The sequence below is a fragment of the Equus quagga genome, chromosome 2, assembly GCF_021613505.1.
Source record: "Equus quagga isolate Etosha38 chromosome 2, UCLA_HA_Equagga_1.0, whole genome shotgun sequence".
Taxonomy (NCBI): domain Eukaryota; kingdom Metazoa; phylum Chordata; class Mammalia; order Perissodactyla; family Equidae; genus Equus; species Equus quagga.
This window is the reverse complement of record NC_060268.1, coordinates 39,046,729-39,063,886: the sequence shown is the minus strand read 5'-3', so window position 1 is coordinate 39,063,886 and position 17,158 is coordinate 39,046,729. Positions and strand designations below refer to the sequence as shown.

General features: G+C 54.0%; 1 protein-coding gene across 3 annotated transcripts in view; it reads right to left on the bottom strand.

The window, feature by feature from the left end:
- Positions 1 to 50: 50 nt before the first annotated feature.
- The window catches only part of MAPKBP1 (mitogen-activated protein kinase binding protein 1), a 53,203-nt gene continuing 36,095 nt past the window's right edge, over positions 51 to 17,158 (bottom strand). For 2 of the 3 annotated variants that reach the window (XM_046652501.1, XM_046652499.1), the window contains exons 4-31: positions 16,735 to 16,797; positions 16,453 to 16,510; positions 15,526 to 15,696; positions 14,994 to 15,131; positions 14,554 to 14,736; positions 13,817 to 13,977; positions 12,827 to 13,016; positions 12,129 to 12,275; positions 11,730 to 11,905; positions 10,870 to 10,961; positions 10,450 to 10,575; positions 10,010 to 10,080; positions 9,727 to 9,848; positions 9,368 to 9,443; positions 9,146 to 9,257; positions 8,905 to 8,968; positions 8,515 to 8,649; positions 8,182 to 8,318; positions 7,932 to 7,987; positions 6,589 to 6,825; positions 5,959 to 6,125; positions 5,581 to 5,726; positions 5,267 to 5,464; positions 5,014 to 5,098; positions 4,430 to 4,713; positions 3,606 to 4,205; positions 3,083 to 3,168; positions 51 to 2,463 (exon numbers count right to left, since the gene is read on the bottom strand). In XM_046652501.1, the coding sequence (XP_046508457.1) occupies positions 2,236 to 2,463; positions 3,083 to 3,168; positions 3,606 to 4,205; positions 4,430 to 4,713; positions 5,014 to 5,098; positions 5,267 to 5,464; positions 5,581 to 5,726; positions 5,959 to 6,125; positions 6,589 to 6,825; positions 7,932 to 7,987; positions 8,182 to 8,318; positions 8,515 to 8,649; positions 8,905 to 8,968; positions 9,146 to 9,257; positions 9,368 to 9,443; positions 9,727 to 9,848; positions 10,010 to 10,080; positions 10,450 to 10,575; positions 10,870 to 10,961; positions 11,730 to 11,905; positions 12,129 to 12,275; positions 12,827 to 13,016; positions 13,817 to 13,977; positions 14,554 to 14,736; positions 14,994 to 15,131; positions 15,526 to 15,696; positions 16,453 to 16,510; positions 16,735 to 16,797 (4,309 nt within the window). In that variant the 3' untranslated portion in view covers positions 51 to 2,235. The remainder of the gene's footprint in view (positions 2,464 to 3,082; positions 3,169 to 3,605; positions 4,206 to 4,429; positions 4,714 to 5,013; positions 5,099 to 5,266; positions 5,465 to 5,580; positions 5,727 to 5,958; positions 6,126 to 6,588; positions 6,826 to 7,931; positions 7,988 to 8,181; positions 8,319 to 8,514; positions 8,650 to 8,904; positions 8,969 to 9,145; positions 9,258 to 9,367; positions 9,444 to 9,726; positions 9,849 to 10,009; positions 10,081 to 10,449; positions 10,576 to 10,869; positions 10,962 to 11,729; positions 11,906 to 12,128; positions 12,276 to 12,826; positions 13,017 to 13,816; positions 13,978 to 14,553; positions 14,737 to 14,993; positions 15,132 to 15,525; positions 15,697 to 16,452; positions 16,511 to 16,734; positions 16,798 to 17,158) is intronic. The other variant, XM_046652500.1, reaches the window with a different exon arrangement.

The window sequence follows — 17,158 nt, the reverse complement described above, 5'->3', positions numbered from 1 at the left end:
GTAAGAAGCTATGCCTTTTCTTGCCTGACCCACTCGCTGGCATCCCAGAGTTAACAAATGATTGTGTTTATTGACGAGTTCATACATCAATACAAATGGACATGTTAAAAACACCCTCTGCCCCGTGAGATTTGGGGAGGGAAGCGCCAGGGTCTGACAAAGTATAAAAGTTATAAATAAAGGGCTTTCAAAACTGGGTCAGGGTAAATCTGGACGGGGCGGCAGTTGCCAGTGGCCTCAGACATGCAGAAGGGGACGGGCGCCAACCCGGCCTCAGGAGCCCCACACTGGGCTGGGGGTAGGGAAAGGGCGGCCACCTTCTCACAAACCTTAGCAGGAGTGTAGCTCCCTCCTCTCGAGGGACAGGCTGGCTGAGGATCGCTAAGAACCCAGCCCAGAGGCCCAGGCCCGAGGCGTATTTTGGGTGGGCTGTGGCTCGTGTGCCGGTTCGGAGAGTGGCGGTGGATTTCTAACCCTCACAAGAGCAGCTGCAGCCCTGCCAGGGCTCCACCCTCAGCTACAAGGGTTCTTGGGGCCAGGATTTCTCTGTAGTTGAACCATGCAGGTGGGGTAGCAAGTAGTGGGGTGAAACAGGTTACATCTGTTCTGCTGCACTCAGGGTGAAGCAAACAGATCTGGGCACCCTTCAGAATCCAATTTCTTCCTACGCCTCTGCCTATAGGGTGAGCAGGGTCCAAAGGTCTGTCCATGAGAGAATGGGCTTTTTTGGCCAGGAGCTGCGGTAAACCTGCCCTGACTTACCTGAGGCAGAGGGAAGCAGCGGGGCCCAGAGACACATGTTCTTCACCCGAGCTCTTCAACAACTGCCTCACTATTTGGTCCTACTCTACCTGCCCTCTCTGCCCCATCTCCTTCCCCTCACTCCTAACAACTGCCCTCTAATTCTAATCTATCCCCTCACCTCTACCACTTACCTGTCCCGCCTACTACCCTTCCAGTGTGTCTCTTGGCCCCTGCTGCAGTTCCACATGCCTCCCTCCCCTCAATCTCCCATATCCAGAGCACCCTGGGTGCCCAGCACTCCCTTTGAGGAGGCTCCTTCTACCCAAACCTGGTTCCCTACAGGCCATCATCTCACGTCAGCTAGGTTGTGGACACCAAGAATCCAGAATTCAGGTTTAGTGTGTAAACCTGAATCCCCTTTCATGCTCCTTGATAGGAGTTCCACATGAGCCAGGGTGGTGAAGCTGGGGCAGGGGAAGAGAGGAAACCAGGCACACATCAGCCAGCCAAGTACTCTAGCAATGAACACTCGTGTGTGCATGTGTAAGATTGCATCTGTGGCCAAGGTCCTTAGAAGGTGGGCCAGCACCCTGTAAACCATGAGGGAAGTTCCAACAGGCTTCTGACTGAGCATTACTCAGGATGCAGGGAGAAGGCGGCCTCTGGGCTTGTCAGGGTTGGAGGGGACCAGGGTTAGAAGACAGGAAAGACCAAGGGGCCGAGGAAAGGGGGCCAGGGCTTCATGTTTGCCCAGGAGAGGGTTCTACTGTCCTGCAGCAACGTCCCACAGCTGGCTCCACAAGTTCTGGCCAGGAGAGAAAGGGGGCACAGGGAGAGAGACAATAATAGGGCCCCCTTGCAGGGGAATGGGAGTGGAATGTGGGGGCTCAGACTTTGCTAACAACTCGGCTGGGAACACCCTGGGCCAGAGGGCTCTGCCTTTCTGAACTGCCGGGAACTGGGGAAGACAGACAAGCCCCGCTCTGGCAGCCAGGGGAGTGCAGCTGGTGTGGGAGGGGAAGTGGAGGTAGAGGTGAAGCTCTGCTGTTGGCTGAAGGGCACTGAACACTACACTGCCTCTCACCTCTACCCCACCAAATACCCTGTGTGTGCTCCACCCCAGGGAGCTGATCCCTGCAGTAATTTCAAATGGCTTCTAAGAAGAGAGGGCCAGCCCTTCCCGATTTCGCCCAGATGGGGCAGGCTGCCCTCCTACTCCTCACAGCACCAAGATGACAAAAACCTAAGACCTACCCCTGCATGAGCCACTGGAGGGGCTGTGGAGGCAGGAGTCCCAAGAAAGTGAGGCAACGGTCAAGGAAATAAATTAATAAATACAGGGGCCCCATGAGGAGCTGCTGGGAAAGCTGCTTCCCCTCTGAGCACTGATCCCTACTATCCACTCCAAGTACGCCCACAGGTTTTGGTGAGTGGAGGAGGGACTACAGTTTGGAAAAGGGGGAGCATTCACTTGGGACAAGCTTCTGAGACTCAGAGTCTGTGTTCCATGCGACGCTCCACAGCTCGAAGCAGCAGCTCTGAGTATTGTTCTAGCAGGGCCTGTGTTTGCTCAGCCCCCACAGCCCCAGGGCTCCCTCCTGGGCTGGACAACACTGCCCCAGCCAGGGCCTCTAGCTCCTGCCGTAGTGAAGAGAAGGTGTTTCTGAGGAGCTGAGTGATGCGACTTTGGTCTGCTGAGGGCGTCTTGCAGCCAGCCACCTGCAACGGGACCCCGGAAGTGAGTTGGAGGAACAGTGGAGGGGCCTGTCAACAGATGTATAATAGAGAGGAGCCCCACCTGGGTCTAGCCTGCCCCCAGAGAAGGGACTGCACGCCCAGCTGGCTCCAAGATCAGCAACTATGACCAGAGGCTATGGGATGGAGGTAGACTCTGGGGATAACCCCAAAGGAGGAACCCTTCAGATTATGGCACCATCTACGTCTTGGTAGCAACTCCTCTTTCAAGGCTTGGGCCCTGCTGAACTGTCCCCTATCTCGGTGGGGAGGGGGGAAATAGTTTCTGAATATTAAAAAGGATGCTATTAATAATTACACTGGGACAACAGGCATAAACCGGGATGATCCTGAGCAAACTAGGACACGTGGGCTCTCTACATCCCACCCTCCTGTCTGAGGAAGTCTCCAGTTCTTAGCCAGAAATGACTAATAGGTGCTCAGTTCAAGAGGCTTGGCCTGGCCTCTAACCCACTTGCTTACTCAGAATGTTCTTGATTGTCCCACCCATCCGTCAGTGGAAAAGCCTTATCATTATGTTCTGGAGTCTCAGCTAGCCCTCCTGACATGCTCTGTCTCCCTGTGGTGGGTAACCAACACATACCAAATGGTAGAGCCGCACAGCCTGGCGCACATTGCCCTGGAGCTCTGCCACAAGTTGTTCGCACTGCTCCAGGCTCACTGCTGGTTCTGGGAGGGACAGATTCAGTTCAGGAAGGCCCAGCAAAGCTGCCCTTTCAGGCCTCCCCACCCAGGGGCCGCTCAGAGCAGGAGAGGCCTACCTCCCCACATCACACCCCCTCTACTTGCCCTCAGTCCTTTCCTCTTGCCTCCTTCCTTCCCAACACCCTCCCAAACCACACAGAAAACAAGGTCCAGAGGAAAGAGCCAGCACCAACCCCAGGGGCCAGAAGGCACTGAAGGGGCAAGTGGGTCACAGGGAGATCATGAAGATTGGCAGGAGTGTCTCACCATCAGGGGTGTGACTTATGGACCCAGACAGGAGCAGACAAGACGATAAACGCCACAGGCTGGATGCACAGAAATAGGGTGGAGCCAGAGAGCGGCCAACAGAGACAGGAGAGAAAGGATGGGGCAGGAGATGAGAGCTGAGGAGCTGTGCACACCTGAGTCCTGGCTCAGGGCTGCCCTAGGCCTGGTGCATTCCATGGGGCTGGGAGTCTTCTCAGGGTGTGGGGGTTGCAAGTTCTCAGGGCCTCGGAAGAGACTGCTGACCGGCAGTTGCTGGGCACATGGGATGTTGAGCCCACGCTGAGCCTGGCACCCTGTCCTAGGTTTGGAAGTGGTACTCTCTCCCAAACAGGCCCGCCTCTCAGATGTACTGTGAGCCTTTCCTAGGCCTGCTGGAGAGCCAGGCTGTTCTGCCTCACCAGGAGCCCGGCCCTTTGTAACAGGTGAGAATGTGGCCAGGGTGGGTCGATCAGGCAGTGGCTTTGGGATGTCAAGGACCAAGTGAGCCCGGGTGGGCAGGGCTAGCTTGCTCAGTGGTGAAACTCGGATGGAGGCAGGAGGAGCTTGAGGTTCAGCCACCAGGCCCAGGTTCTCCCCAACAGAGATGCTGCGGGATATCTTGGCCATAGAACTGGTGGTGGGATTCTGGTAGGAGTGTGGCCGAGACAGCCGCCCATCAGCCTGGGGCAGGGAGCGCAGGCCCTCTTGAGCTTCCATCCCCCGTAAGAGCAATGGGCCTGGTGGAGGGGCCTCATCTGCAGAAGAGACAGAGATATATGCAGGTCAGGTGGTGAGGAAGATGTCCCAGATGCTAATGCTCAGTTCCTTAGGAGCTACTGTGCCCTGTATATACCCACTTAAGGGACACCCAGTGGCAAGCACAGTGACACATCAAGGCTTCACCTGGCCCTCCTTCCTCTAGCATGCTCAAGTGCACCACATGCCCCGCACCCTGGAGCTGAGCCCACTGGCTCCTCACCCTGTGGCACCAGACTCTGCACAGACTGGGCTTTCTGGAGTCCACCTAAGGAATTGGCTGTAGCCACTCTCTTGGGGGCCCAGCTGCTGTCTGGGTTGAGACGGCGTCGTGGCAACAGCACAGGGGCTGCCTGCTGGGAGCCAGGGTTTCCAGCGTAGGGCTCTGCCTCTGGGGGTGCTCCTGGAGGATTGGCACCATTGCCTCTCAGCTGCTCATCAGAAGCCTGTGGCACCTGGACTGGTCTCGACGTCAGTGCCAGGCTTGAGGAAGATGGGGATGGTTCCCTAGAGGGAGGAAACATAGAAGAAGGCCCAGAGAAGGCTCAGGGCTCCTCCCTGCCAAGATGAGGAGAAGCTCTCACAGCATTAGAGAGGAGCTAGGAGAGAAGGGCAGGCACAAAGCCAGCCAGGCCTGTTGTCCCAAAACTTGGAGTGCAAAATACTATTGGGCATGGGGAGACAGAAGCCTTGGAGAGGAGGGCTGTGTGCTGCCCCAGGGGCAGGATGGGCCTATTGGGAGCACAGGGAGGTGAGGAGAGTCGGAGCTCCTTGCAGGAGAGTGAGAGCTGCTGTGAGGACAGGTACCTGAGTGGGGGTGTCTGCACTTGCAACAGGAATCGTGAAGAGATGCTCCGAGACTCTGTCCTCTCTGGTACTCGGACTGGGCCCCCTGTCAGGGTGACAGAAATCACAAATTGAAGCAAGCCCTTGCCCCAGATTCTACCTCCCCTAGCAAGCAACCCCAGGCCATGGCCTGCCCTTGGACCCTCCCTCTCAGCCAGGCAAGGAGGGGCAAAGGGCAGACTGCAGTGACCAAATGCTGGCCCTCTGACCACACCTGGAGCAGCCCCATTGGCCAGAGTCTCAAAGTGCTGTTTTAGAAACTGCTCCTGGTCTGGGGTGTGGGGGCTGCCTTCCTGCAGCCCACAGGAGCCAGTGCCTCTCTCCTCTTCCTCCTCTTCCTCATCACCCTCAGCTGGCTCTTCAAGGTCTGAGGAAATGCCATCCACACTCAGGGGCTCCGTGCTCTCAGAGTCTGGATGTGGGGGACGGGGAGAGAAGCATCATGCTGCACCCATCTCTCACCAGAGCCTCCACTCCCACCTCAGTCCACTGCATGGTCCTAGCCCTCCCTCAGCACTGCAGCCTCACCTTCATTAGGGTGCTCAGGGCTGGAAAGGCGGCTGCTGCTGAAATCCACAGAGCAGGCACTATCAGGGCTGTGCTTCTCTGAGCCTCTGCTGCCTGGGTACACTCTTCCTAGAGTCCCTCGGGCTGGTGCCTGCACCTGAAACTCACTGGCAGGAAGGCCAGCAGGGGAAAAGAGAGGCAGTGAGCAGGGGTGAGCACTGACCTCCTGCCTTCCTTCTCCCCCACCTGTGGGTAGGACTGGGGATGAGGCAGTGGTACAGTGGTGGGCAAGCGCTTAGTACCCTGGGGCCAGCCCTCCCCTAACTAAAGAACACTTGGAGGGAAGGGAAGACTGGGGGCTCCATGGCCCCAGAGGTCTGGTGAGGGCAGGATCCTTGCCTGGTGTCCAGGGTGGGGCTGTCACTCGGCTCTGGGTAGACAATACCATCTTCGATGGGTGCAGGCTCCAGATCTTGGGCAAAGACCCCTTCCTCTTGGGATAACAATCGGATAAGGTGGGGGCAGGAACAGGGTTGGGAATGCTGAAGCCGAGGGAGATTTTCACTCTGGGAACACACAGAGGGATGTTACTGGGCTTGCTGATGTGAGAGAGGGTCTAGGAAAAGAGATGAAGGTGGGCAAGGATTTAGTGTGCACCAATTCTAGGGGAAGCTGCATACTCCAACTCTGAGGACAGACACCAAGAAGCCAGGCTGGGTTCCAACTAGTGTTCTTGAGCTTCTGGAAGAACTATATTAGCACTATGAGCTGCCAACCTCCAGCCATGACTTAATATCATGAGCCCTCCAGGGAAGCCAGCCCAGGACAAAGGCTACCCTTTGCTTCTCCACCCCAATCACCATATCACACAGCCTAGCCAGCCCTACCCTGACTTTGCAGTTCAGACTACCCGTGTGCCACAGGGACAGAGCAAGCACAGCTGGACCAGTGCTCAGGCCCCAGCTGTTGGTACAAGGCTGGCTAAGGCTGCTTAGAGATCTCTAGGGAGCTGGGAGAAAACTGGCTCACCTGACTGGCATGTGAGGTTTCCGGGGCCTGCTGACCATGCTTCCCAGGACCAGATGGGGTCATGGCCAGCGAGTCCTGGCTAGGGTCCCGAGGGCTTGGGGCCAGTGTCTCCAGCTGCCGCAGGTCCAGCATGGAGCGAACACTGAGCTCCACGCCTGGCTGAGCCCAGCGCCCCCTCCTTCTGGGTCCCTGGTTGGCTGCAGGAGCTGGGTCCAGGAACTCCACCGTCTCCTGTGCCTGGTGTAGGGCAGGGGTAGTAGAGAAGTCACAATAACAATCACATATAGTATCAGCAAACACTCATATATCACTTACTGCATGCCAGGCACCTCACAACGACCTTCTGAAGTAGGTACTATTATTATCTCTATTTTTACAGATGAGGAAACCGAAGCATAGAGGACTTGAGTAACTTGTCCAAGTCCCACAGACAGTACGCGGCCTGCCTGCAGGTTACAGCTCAGGCAGTCTGGCTTCAGAGCTCCTGCTCTCAGCTTCACTCTACGTCCTGTCTTAGAGAACCTTCTGGTCTCAGTCTTCACCTAGTATCACGGACACCTCAGAGCTGGGAGTCTCTAAAAGTCCCCTACTCTGAGAACAGCCCCAACGGGGCCCCCAAGTCCATGCACAGCACCAAGGACAAACCAAGAGCCCAGCCTTCAGACCCCTGGCCTGGTCAGGACACACCAGAGATACCAGGCCACCATCGTCCCATGGAACTGCTGCTGACGACGGAAGGTGCTGGTGCTTGAAATCTCCACACGGAACAAGAGAGGGCTGGGCTGCCTCGGGGCCTGCTCTGAAAGCCTTCATCCTCCTGCTGGCTACCCTGAAGCAGCCACTCAGTAGGTCCTCTTATGGCCTTTTTCCTCTAACTAACTTTCTGGAAGTTCTGAGCTTACCTCTTAACCTGGGGTCTTTAGAAATCTAGTTTCTCTAGATTTCTGCTCTTTGGATCTTTGATTTTCTTAACTTTAGTCCTAATTGTTCAGCTCAGACACCGCTTTTCTACTCCCTACCTCCACCTCTACCTGTTCTTTGTCCACATTTACTCCCAGGCCCCCAGAAGGCTGAACAAGTGGAACACTTCCCATAGTGGTGACTAACCCTCGCAGGCCACCTCGCCTGGCCCACAGGAAGGAAATACCTGGGCTTCATCATCCTTAACCTGGGACCAGCCCAGCTGTACCAACTTCCTGCGTAAGACCCTTCCTTGGACACAAGGAGTGGAGCATTTGGGCAGAACCTACACCCAAATGCCTTGCTAGGCCCACAGAGTCCTGCTTTCAACTTCCTTCACCTCTTGAAACCTTGGAAGGGCGTTTTTAACCATAGTGACTCACCCGACTCATCTCCCAGTGGGACAGGCTTCGGGGCAGGGCCGGGCTGGGCACCAAGGCTAGACAGAGACAGACAATCAGAGTGTCTCCTACCCACCCACCCGGGAGCCCTGGCCCCACACCAGCCCATACCCTACATGACCACAATGATGCTTGTTTCCTTAGTTCACACTGTTCTCACCCCCACAGTCCCAGAAAGGGCAAAACTATGCCAACTGGTGCCTGTCTGGCCCCATACCAGACTTCCACAGACCTAGCTCTTTCTTGGTACCCTTGGCAAGGATGGGGAGAGCTGGAAGTTCTTCTTCTTCGGTGCCCTCGTCTTCTCCCTCCTTGTCACTATCTGATGAGAGAGCTGGTCCAGCAGAGAGCTTAGATGGGGCCTCGTGCCTGAGTCCAAGACAAGGGGAGAGGAAACTCAGTAGGGGAAGAGGCCAACACCATGGGTCTATGTGTGAGAAACAGGTGTTGGGAGATACAGAGTTGCTGAATGGCAGATACAGAGCAAAGAGGAAGGGAGTGAGATCACAGCGAGCAATCTGGATGCCCACCCACCACATGCCCATATCCCATACTCTCTTCTCACCGGTTGGGTCCAGCAGCCCTTTGGGGAGAGGATGGTCCTTGCTGCTTGCCACCTCGCTGACACTGGCGCAGCTCAGCCAGACGCTGCCTCATGCTGATGGTCATCTCAGAGCTCAGGCGCCACACGAATATGCAGCTGGGGAAGAGCCACAGAGTTGGGTTAGGAGCGGTAGGGTAGGACTCTGGTGGTGGCAACACCATTATTACCCCTTCTCCATGGGCAGGCAAGGAAACCAGAGCCACCCTCTAGAGCCAGTCAGGCCCAGCCAAGAAATATCTCTGTTCAGCCCTACTTCCCAGAGATATCACTGAAGTGAGGAGAGGGGAAGGAACGGGGTGTTTGTGGCACAGAGGAAGAATGTGTGTCTCAGGGAAGCTGGCTTCTGCTCACCTGTCCCCTGATACAGAGATGAGATGTTTGCAGTCATTACTAAACTTCATGCCAGTGACAATCTCTGTGAAGAACAAAAAATATGGCCTATGAGCCACCCTCAAGTCCCAGCCAAGCTTCTGTCCCAACAGTGGAGGTGGGGACTGGTTGGAGTAGAAGAGCACGCAGCTCTGCTGGGTCCCACGAAACTAAGTGAAGAAAGAGTAAAGTTCCAGGGGTACAGTACTGGGGCTATACTCACCTGAGTGGCCAAACATGGTGGCCACGCACTCTCCTGAAGAGAAGTCAAAAATGGAGAGGTTCTTGTCAGAACAGCTAGTGGCAATGTAGATCCCTGAAGGGTCTGTCTGCACCTGAGGAGTGGGACACACAACTAGAAGAGGATGGGAAGCACCAGACCCTCTCCACGTAGCACCCCTGTTCTCCGCTTCCCTAGCTGGTGCCCATCCTACTTGGCTCTTACCTTAATCAGAGTGCCATCCTCACCCTGTGACCCTTTAAATAGCTTCTTCTGCTTCCCACTGCTGATGTTAAAGATCCTGTAATGAAACACACTCTCATTCACATGAGGAGGAGGTCACAATCAAGCACACCTAGGTGGTAGAAACGTCAGCATTCACTCCCAGCCCTGTTTTCTCTGGGAGCCACTCCCCAACACCAAAGGGGCTACAGCCTCTTGGGTGAGGCAAAGTACTCATTCTGTAGGCTGAAGGGAGCACAAAGTCCTGGACAAAAAGATAGACATGTGGACTGAGCTGCCTAGAGCTGACCCCCTCGGACATGAAGGAATGTGGTCAGATGGTCTGAGAAGGGGATGCCCACCGAATATTTCGGTCCTGGCAGCCGATGGCCGTGTACTTCCAGCTGGGCTCCACATCCATGTCATAGAGGGTCGTCTTCCGTACCACGTGATGTGTCCGTGTAAACTGTACTCCATCTCCAGACTGCAGGGGACAGACCCTGCATCCAAATGCCTCACCAGGCCCAGAGAGCCCTACTTTTACCTCCCTTCACCTCTTGCAACCTCAGGTAGGGGAATGGTAGAGACCCCCACTGTGCCCCTCCCCAACCCGCTGCTCCATGCAGGGAAGCCCCATAGCCTCACCTTCTGAGCAGTGCGGAAGTAGATGCTCTTGTCTGCTCCACAGCTGATCATGCGGACTTGCCCATCGCTGGCTATGAAGGAGGGGGGCCTAGCTGTTCCCACTGCTGTCACCACAAGGGGGGCCTGCCTTTCCTCTGCCTTCCCTCCATATGTTCCCCTTATCGAGCTACTCTACATGGCTGGGACAACCAATTACATCAGAATGCATCCCTCCAAAGCTAGGCTTTCCTTTCTCCCCATCCTCAGCCAACCTTGTTGGCTCTGGGTCCCCTGGACTGTGAGTCTACATTCCACTTGTCTTCCCATCCAGCCCCGGGCCTCCCAGCTGCTGTCCAACACTCCTCTGTGACTGGCACACCCATCTCATGGCGGCAGGTGGCAGTGGGGGTGGGGGATGTTGGTGGTAGGTGGCAGAACGCGTCTCAAGTGCCCTACCCCACCTGCAAACTTCACAGCCGTAATGGAGGATGAGTGCTCGTCCAGTGTCTGCTGTAGGCTATACTCCCGTCCAGCATCCAGCACGTGGATCAGCCGGTCCCGGCTCGCTGATGCTAGTAGCTTCAGACCTGGGGTTGGAAGAACTCCATCAGCCCACGACTGCCCAGACCAGGTCCCTATCTGGGCCCAGCAAAGAGGCCTGCAAGCACTGAACCCCATATCCCTAAGCCAAGTGAACCATGGAGTAGGGATGATATTGTTCTCCTCAAAACCCACAAAGACACCAAATGATCCAACGATTTTCAGTCCCACATCCAAGAGCCAGGATAGATATAAGTGGCACTAGCAAGACTGGAGGAGCCCTGTACCATTCTGAACCTATCCTGTACCATTCTGGGCTAGGTACCAGGCATCCTCCTTACCTGTGTCTGGCTTAGAGTACTCCAGGCATAGAATTTCCGAGTCATGGGCCTCCACCTTCAGCATCTCACTCAAGGACTGCAGCTCGTGCACCCTGCAAAGATAAGGAGAGGAGGAAAGAGGTCATTGCCAGGCTGTACGAGGAGAGACTCACCCGCTTCCCTCTCCTATATCTTCTCCTCCAACCTTTTAAAAATTTACTTGTATTCATTTTTGAACTTTTAGACTTAGAGAAAAGTCGCACTGACTACAGAGAGTTTCCATATTTCCTTTACCCAGCTTTCCCTAATTTAACATCTTACATAACGAAAGTTCAATTACTAGAACCAGGAAATTTACATTGGTGCAATACTATTAATTAAAGGCTTTATTTGAATTTCACCACTTTTTCCACAATGTCCTTTTTCTAGATCCAAGATCCTATCCAGAGTCCAAATTGCATTTAGTTGTTACTTCTCCTTAGTCTCCTGGAGTCTCTAACAGTTTTTCAGTCTTTCTTTATCTTTCGTGACCTTGACACTTTTGAAGATTATTGTTCAGTTACTCTTCATATGTATCTCAGTTTGAGTTTGTCAGATGTTTTCTCATTATTGGACCAAGTTTATACATTTTTGGCAAGAATAAAAAACAATGCTGTATCCTTCTTATCCACACATATGAGGATATAACCTGGATCACTTGGTTAAGATGGTTTCTGCTGGATTTCTTTGTTGTCAAGTTATATTTCCCTTGTTTATAATAAATATCTTGTTCCTCAATCTTTTTGAGTCAAACTTTCCTACAGCTCTGACCTTGGGGACCTAAATCCCCCAGCCTGCGCCATGGGAGGCAAAGTCAGTACCCAATCCAGGCCTAGCATTACCTAAGTGTGCCCATACGGTCCCCTGAAGCTAGATGCTGTCCATTGGGGCTGATACACACAGAGCGGATGCCTACACGGGGATCCATCAGGGACCCATCAGCTTTGTCTCCTCCAGGCAGCTCAGTGTCCAGCAGGGCCTGAGTGTTCCCATCCACATAGATGATCTTAATGAGGTCCTATGAGCAGGTTAGGAGAAGACATGGATAAGCCAGGCCTGATCCAGTACAGCTGCAAGGGGAGAGAAATGCTGGACAAGATAAACCCTTGGCTCACAGAGCCTGGCCAAATAAGAGCTGGAGGATCAAGGCCTGGGGACCCAGTTCCTGAGAAGGAAGTGTGAAGGTTGAGGGGATGGGGGTATTAAATGTGGAGTGAGGGCCCTAAGGCCTCAGGGCTCACATTGCTGAGGATGTTTCGATGCAGGGTGGAGCCATGTACCCCGGAACTCTCTGTGTTCCACAGGCGAATGGTGTTGTCCGAGGAACAAGTGATAAAGGAACTGGGAGGCAGGCAAGCCTGGTTACTGTCCTTCACTTCAGGATAGACCTGAAGAGGCAGAGGGATCAAAGTCAGATCTGTAGTTAGGGAACATCCCTTGGAGATGGAAGGAAATGAGATAAAAGAGATAACACTGGCCAAGACTTAGCCCAGTGTCTGCCATATAGTAAGCAAGCCATAACTATTAGATACTCTTCATAATCACCAAGGGGAAGCACATTAACCAAGCACCTACTATGTACCAGGCACTCTTCTATGTCTCCCACTTACATTATTTCATTTAATTTCTTAGAACAATTAGATTAATCAGGTACATCATTTTACAGCTGAGGAAACTGAGGCTCAGTAACTTATTGCAGATCACTCAGCCCAGGACAAGGCAAAGCTAAGGATGGACAGGGGCACACTGAGATATATAAGCACTAAAATTCAAGCTCAATCCTCAGGACCCATTTGAGGATATGCAGATATACAAGGATGTTGATGGAGAAACAAGGAGGCAGCAGGAGCTTAACATCATACTTGTGGATGCCCACTTTCCATCCTCACAATGGTATCCCAGCAAACCTGGTCAGTCTCAAGCAGCCCAGCCCACATACCTCCACACTCCAGACGCAGGAGGAATGATACAGAGCCGAGTACACCTTGCCCACTTTCTTGGGGTCCCTCACGTCCCAAACATAAATGCTGTGGTCGTTGTATACACAAGACAGCCAGTGATTAGTAGGATCAAAGGTCAAGGCAATGGTGTCTGGATACCTGGCATTGGCCACTCCAGAGAAGAGGCGACTGTGGAGAAGAGAACAGGGCAAATTGGTGAGTGAGGAGGTGATGAAATGGGGGATTGGAGGGAATGAAAAAAGAAGTCAACCACAAAGGAAGGAGCAGAGCATAGGGAGCCTTCTCCAGACCTGCAAGTTTGGAAGCAGCTGCCTGAGAAAGAAAAAACGCAGCCCCTGACAGCCGTCAGCTGGAAATTGACCCGGCACCAGCTGCTGGGCCATGGTATTCTCCTAAAGAACACGTTACAGAACACCACCATCAGACAACGTAACTCTGTGGCCACGACAGAGAGACACAGAAACAAGACTACTCTATAATCACTTTTGAGCAGAGATAAACCCAAGATCACTGTACAAACCACAAAAATGACTGGGCATCACTCTTTCTCCTCTATCACAATTGACTGCTGCTTCTTTACCAATTACAGCTTAGCCTCAGACTTTTCCTTCCACCTTTTAAATAAAAATTAAGATGTCCAATTGTAGAACTGTCTCCTCTTCTCAATAGCATCCAACCAGAGCAAAACTTCAATCCCTTGAACCATTCCTAAAATATCAAACACAAGCCCCAATCTTAAATAAGCCCCTCCTAACACCCACTTACTGAGACACGCCCCAGTTCCCCACAGTGTATGGTCTCCTTGGCTGCAAAAAGAACCAATAAACTCAAATTTGTTCACCTACAGAAGCGTTTCTGGTAACCTTTGGGGCATCAATCCACTCTTCCCCTTGTTCCCTGAAGCATGCCACGGAAGGCTGGGTGCAGGGAGAGGCTCTGAATGGAGGTAGGGGGCCCACGAAGCTCACCTGGCCTCAGTGACACTGGCAATGTCTGTCCCCAGAGCATGGGGCCGGGGCAGGGTGCTGAGGAAATGCAGGTTACAGGGGTTGAAGAGGCGCACGGTACCATCAGCACAGCCACAGAAAATGTAGTCTTGGCTCACAGAGATGCAGTGGGCCACAGTGGTCTGCAGGCAGAGGGGTTCAGGTCAGCAAGGGCCACCAGCCCAAACCCTCCTCAACAGTCACCTGCCAAGAGGAGAGACCAGCCAAGGCATGGACGAGGGAAAAACAGCCCAGCTGCTCTGGACTGAGCCCCTCAGCTGTTATCTAAAGATGCCCCTCCCTCCAGCAGCAGGTGGCCAGAGGGCCCACAGCCACATGCAGTTGGGGGATGGGAGTCACAGACCCTTCTAAGGCACTAGAGGTTTTGGCAAAGAGGGCAAAGTGGGAAAAGCCCAGCAAAGAGAAAGAAACAGCATGAGAAAGAGAGGAGGTTCTAGGCACCACTTACTGTGAAGGTGTCTGTGTTCTGAGCAGAAGAGGAAAGCAGGGGAAAGACAGACAGAAAGAGAGCAGAGAGGAGGCAGTTATACCGATCTCCATGGGCTGAAACTGGGCCAAGCTCTGGCTCCCCCAAGCTTCTCTCTCCTGGGGTCCCCTCCTGCATGCATGAGGGCCCAGCCCCTAAAGTGGAGCCACAGGCATCAGTTCCCCTGAGCTGAGACTGGGCAGCCCCTGCCCACTGAGGCAGAGGTACTTACTCTCAGCTCCACCCACTTATCCAAAAGCCTCCGGTCACTGAACTCGCACAGCAGCCCGGAGGACGTGATGCAGAAGGTACTGTCTGCCTTCTTCCCTCGGCCACAGGCCACGTCTGTGAACAAGTTGTTCCGTAGCTCCCCCAGCAGCCCCGAGCGGCCCAGCAGGGGCACAGTGGCATTCACCTGTTGAGACACACCACTGTTGCACACCCATCCACCCCAGAGCCTGCCCCTGGAAACCAGGCACTAGGGAGAGGGAAGATAAGCAGCAAGCGCCCCCTTGCTCTGAGATGCCTCCTGGGCCCAGACAGCATCTGGCTCAATCAGAACTTCTGTATGGCTGCTGAGCAAGCAGAGAGAGGCCCCAGAGCAGCAGGGTCTCCTGGGGTGGGCTGGGCAGGCCCTGGCCCTGGTGGCTACCTCTAGACTCAGCATCTCACCTTTGAGGTCTTGCTGTCATCGAGGTACCAGAATTTGATGTGCCGGTTGCCTGCAGTGACAAAGTAACTGCAATCTTCAGAGAAGGACACTGCCGTCACCCGACTGGACACCTTATTGGAGGCTACCACGACGTTTTTCTGGAGGGCAAGCCAAAGGAAGAATCAAGGGTCTGCCTCTTAGGCAGAAGAAAGAGGCTCTGAGGATGGAGGAGGGTTAGAGAGGATTTGTATTTGAAAAAAATGTTTCTTTCCAGGATTTTCTGGTCAGAAAAAGAGGGGAGGGAGGAGAATCCCTTTCCAGAGGAGTTGAAGAGATTCATTTCCTCTGGAGGTCCTCGAAGACAGAAATCTAGCCCCTTTCTACCAAGATGCTTGGCTACACAGTTGCTCTTTTCTGCTTCAGATCATTTTCTAGAATGACACTGAGATCAGCATGGTGGAGTGAAGGGGCTCAGGTCAGCAGCTTCCTGGCTCCCCAACTGGCCCTTGGACCCCCAGGAGGCTGCCAGGCCAGCCCACCCAGCCCACTTACCTTCCAGGCCCAGACGTTGACGATCATGTCATGCTGGTAGCCCACGGAGACAATGTACTTGGCACTAGGGGAGAAGGCCACACAAGCCACACCATACTTATGCTCCTGCAGCTCTGCCACCTGGCTATGCTCAGCCACATCCCAAACTCGCACGGCAGGCATGTGCCCACTCTGCAGGGAGGCAAGAACTGGAAGTGAGGGTCAGAGGCATACAGCCTCTCCTAGGCTTTCAGTGTGGGGGCCCCCTCCCCAGCAGCTACTGGATACAATCTCTCTAATGGCCTCCCAGGCCAAGAGTCAGGCTCAGAGTGCTATACAGGGCAAAGGCATAGAGGAAACATGATAAACACTTCAGGACCACAATGATTAGCAGGGAGAAAATGGCCCCAGGTTTTGCTCACTATCTCTAGGTGAGGGTTGGCACCTCTGTATTTGTTCAAGGCTCCCTGAGTGATTCTGACGGGCAGTCAGGGTTGAGAACCAGTACCTAGCACTCATGCCTACTTCTGCCCCTCAGCTTGCCTTCCTCTAAGACTAAGGTAGAGGTATTCCTCATGGGCCCAGCAGGGGGCCTCCGGGGATAAGGAATATTTTAAGGCAGTAGTTTTCAGAGTGCTTCCCAAACCAGCAGAATCAGCATGTTTGGGAATTTGTTAGAAATGCAAATTTTGGAGTCCAATCCCAGACCTGTAAAATCAGAAACTCTGGGGGTAGGCCCAGTAATGTGCACTTTAACAAGCCCTCCAGGTGATTCTGATACACACTGAAGTTTAAGAATCACTGTTCTAAGGTACAGCAAAAACCAGGATTTGGCGTCTGTTCAGGAAGCGAGGATGGTAGCAGCCTAACCAGGCGTAGGATTGTAGCTCTCTGCTGAGGCCAGGCAGCCCCCGCTTCAAAGTACTGCAGCCCCCTTTCCTTACTCACCTCTCCGGTGACCAAGTATTTGCCATCAGGGGAGAAGGCAAGGGCAGTGATGGTTTTCCTGCAAGAGATGAGGAAGGTCAGAGGGGTACTGGCAGCCTGCCCTAAGCCTGGCCCCCTTATAGTCCCCTCAAAAGGTGAGACCCACAGACATCAATGGCACATTTGGCATTTCCCTATCTGGCCCTGGGGCCCAACCAGGTCCCAACCCCCAAAGCCATAGAGACCCCAGACAGTGCCCTTCTCAGAGCCCCTAGGAGGAGGAGGTGGCCCTGACCCGTTTACCTGGAACTGTTGAGGATGTGGTGCTGTTTGTGCTTCCGGGGATTGAACAGCACAACCACGCACCTGGGGAGATGAGTGAAACAACAGATTTAGTACCAAACCACAGCTCCCCCAGGAGCTCCCAGGCCACCTGGAAATCCCGGGCCCCCAGCAGAGGGAACTGGGTAGAGCAAGCTCAGAGGGGCGGCACTTGCCACGGAGGGCAACTGACTGCTTTCTCCTGGCAACCTGTTCTTCTTGCTTCCTTTCCCCACCCACAAGGGCCTATCTCTGCAGTCCCATGAAGGTAAAAGGGCTCCCTGGAAGCCTATCCCCACCAGGTCCCTAAGCACCAGCACCATCTCTGGTCATATCCACAAAGGTTAGCAGGGACCCAGGCCTTCCCTCTGCCCTTGCACATAGTCCAGGAAGGGTGCAGGAAGGA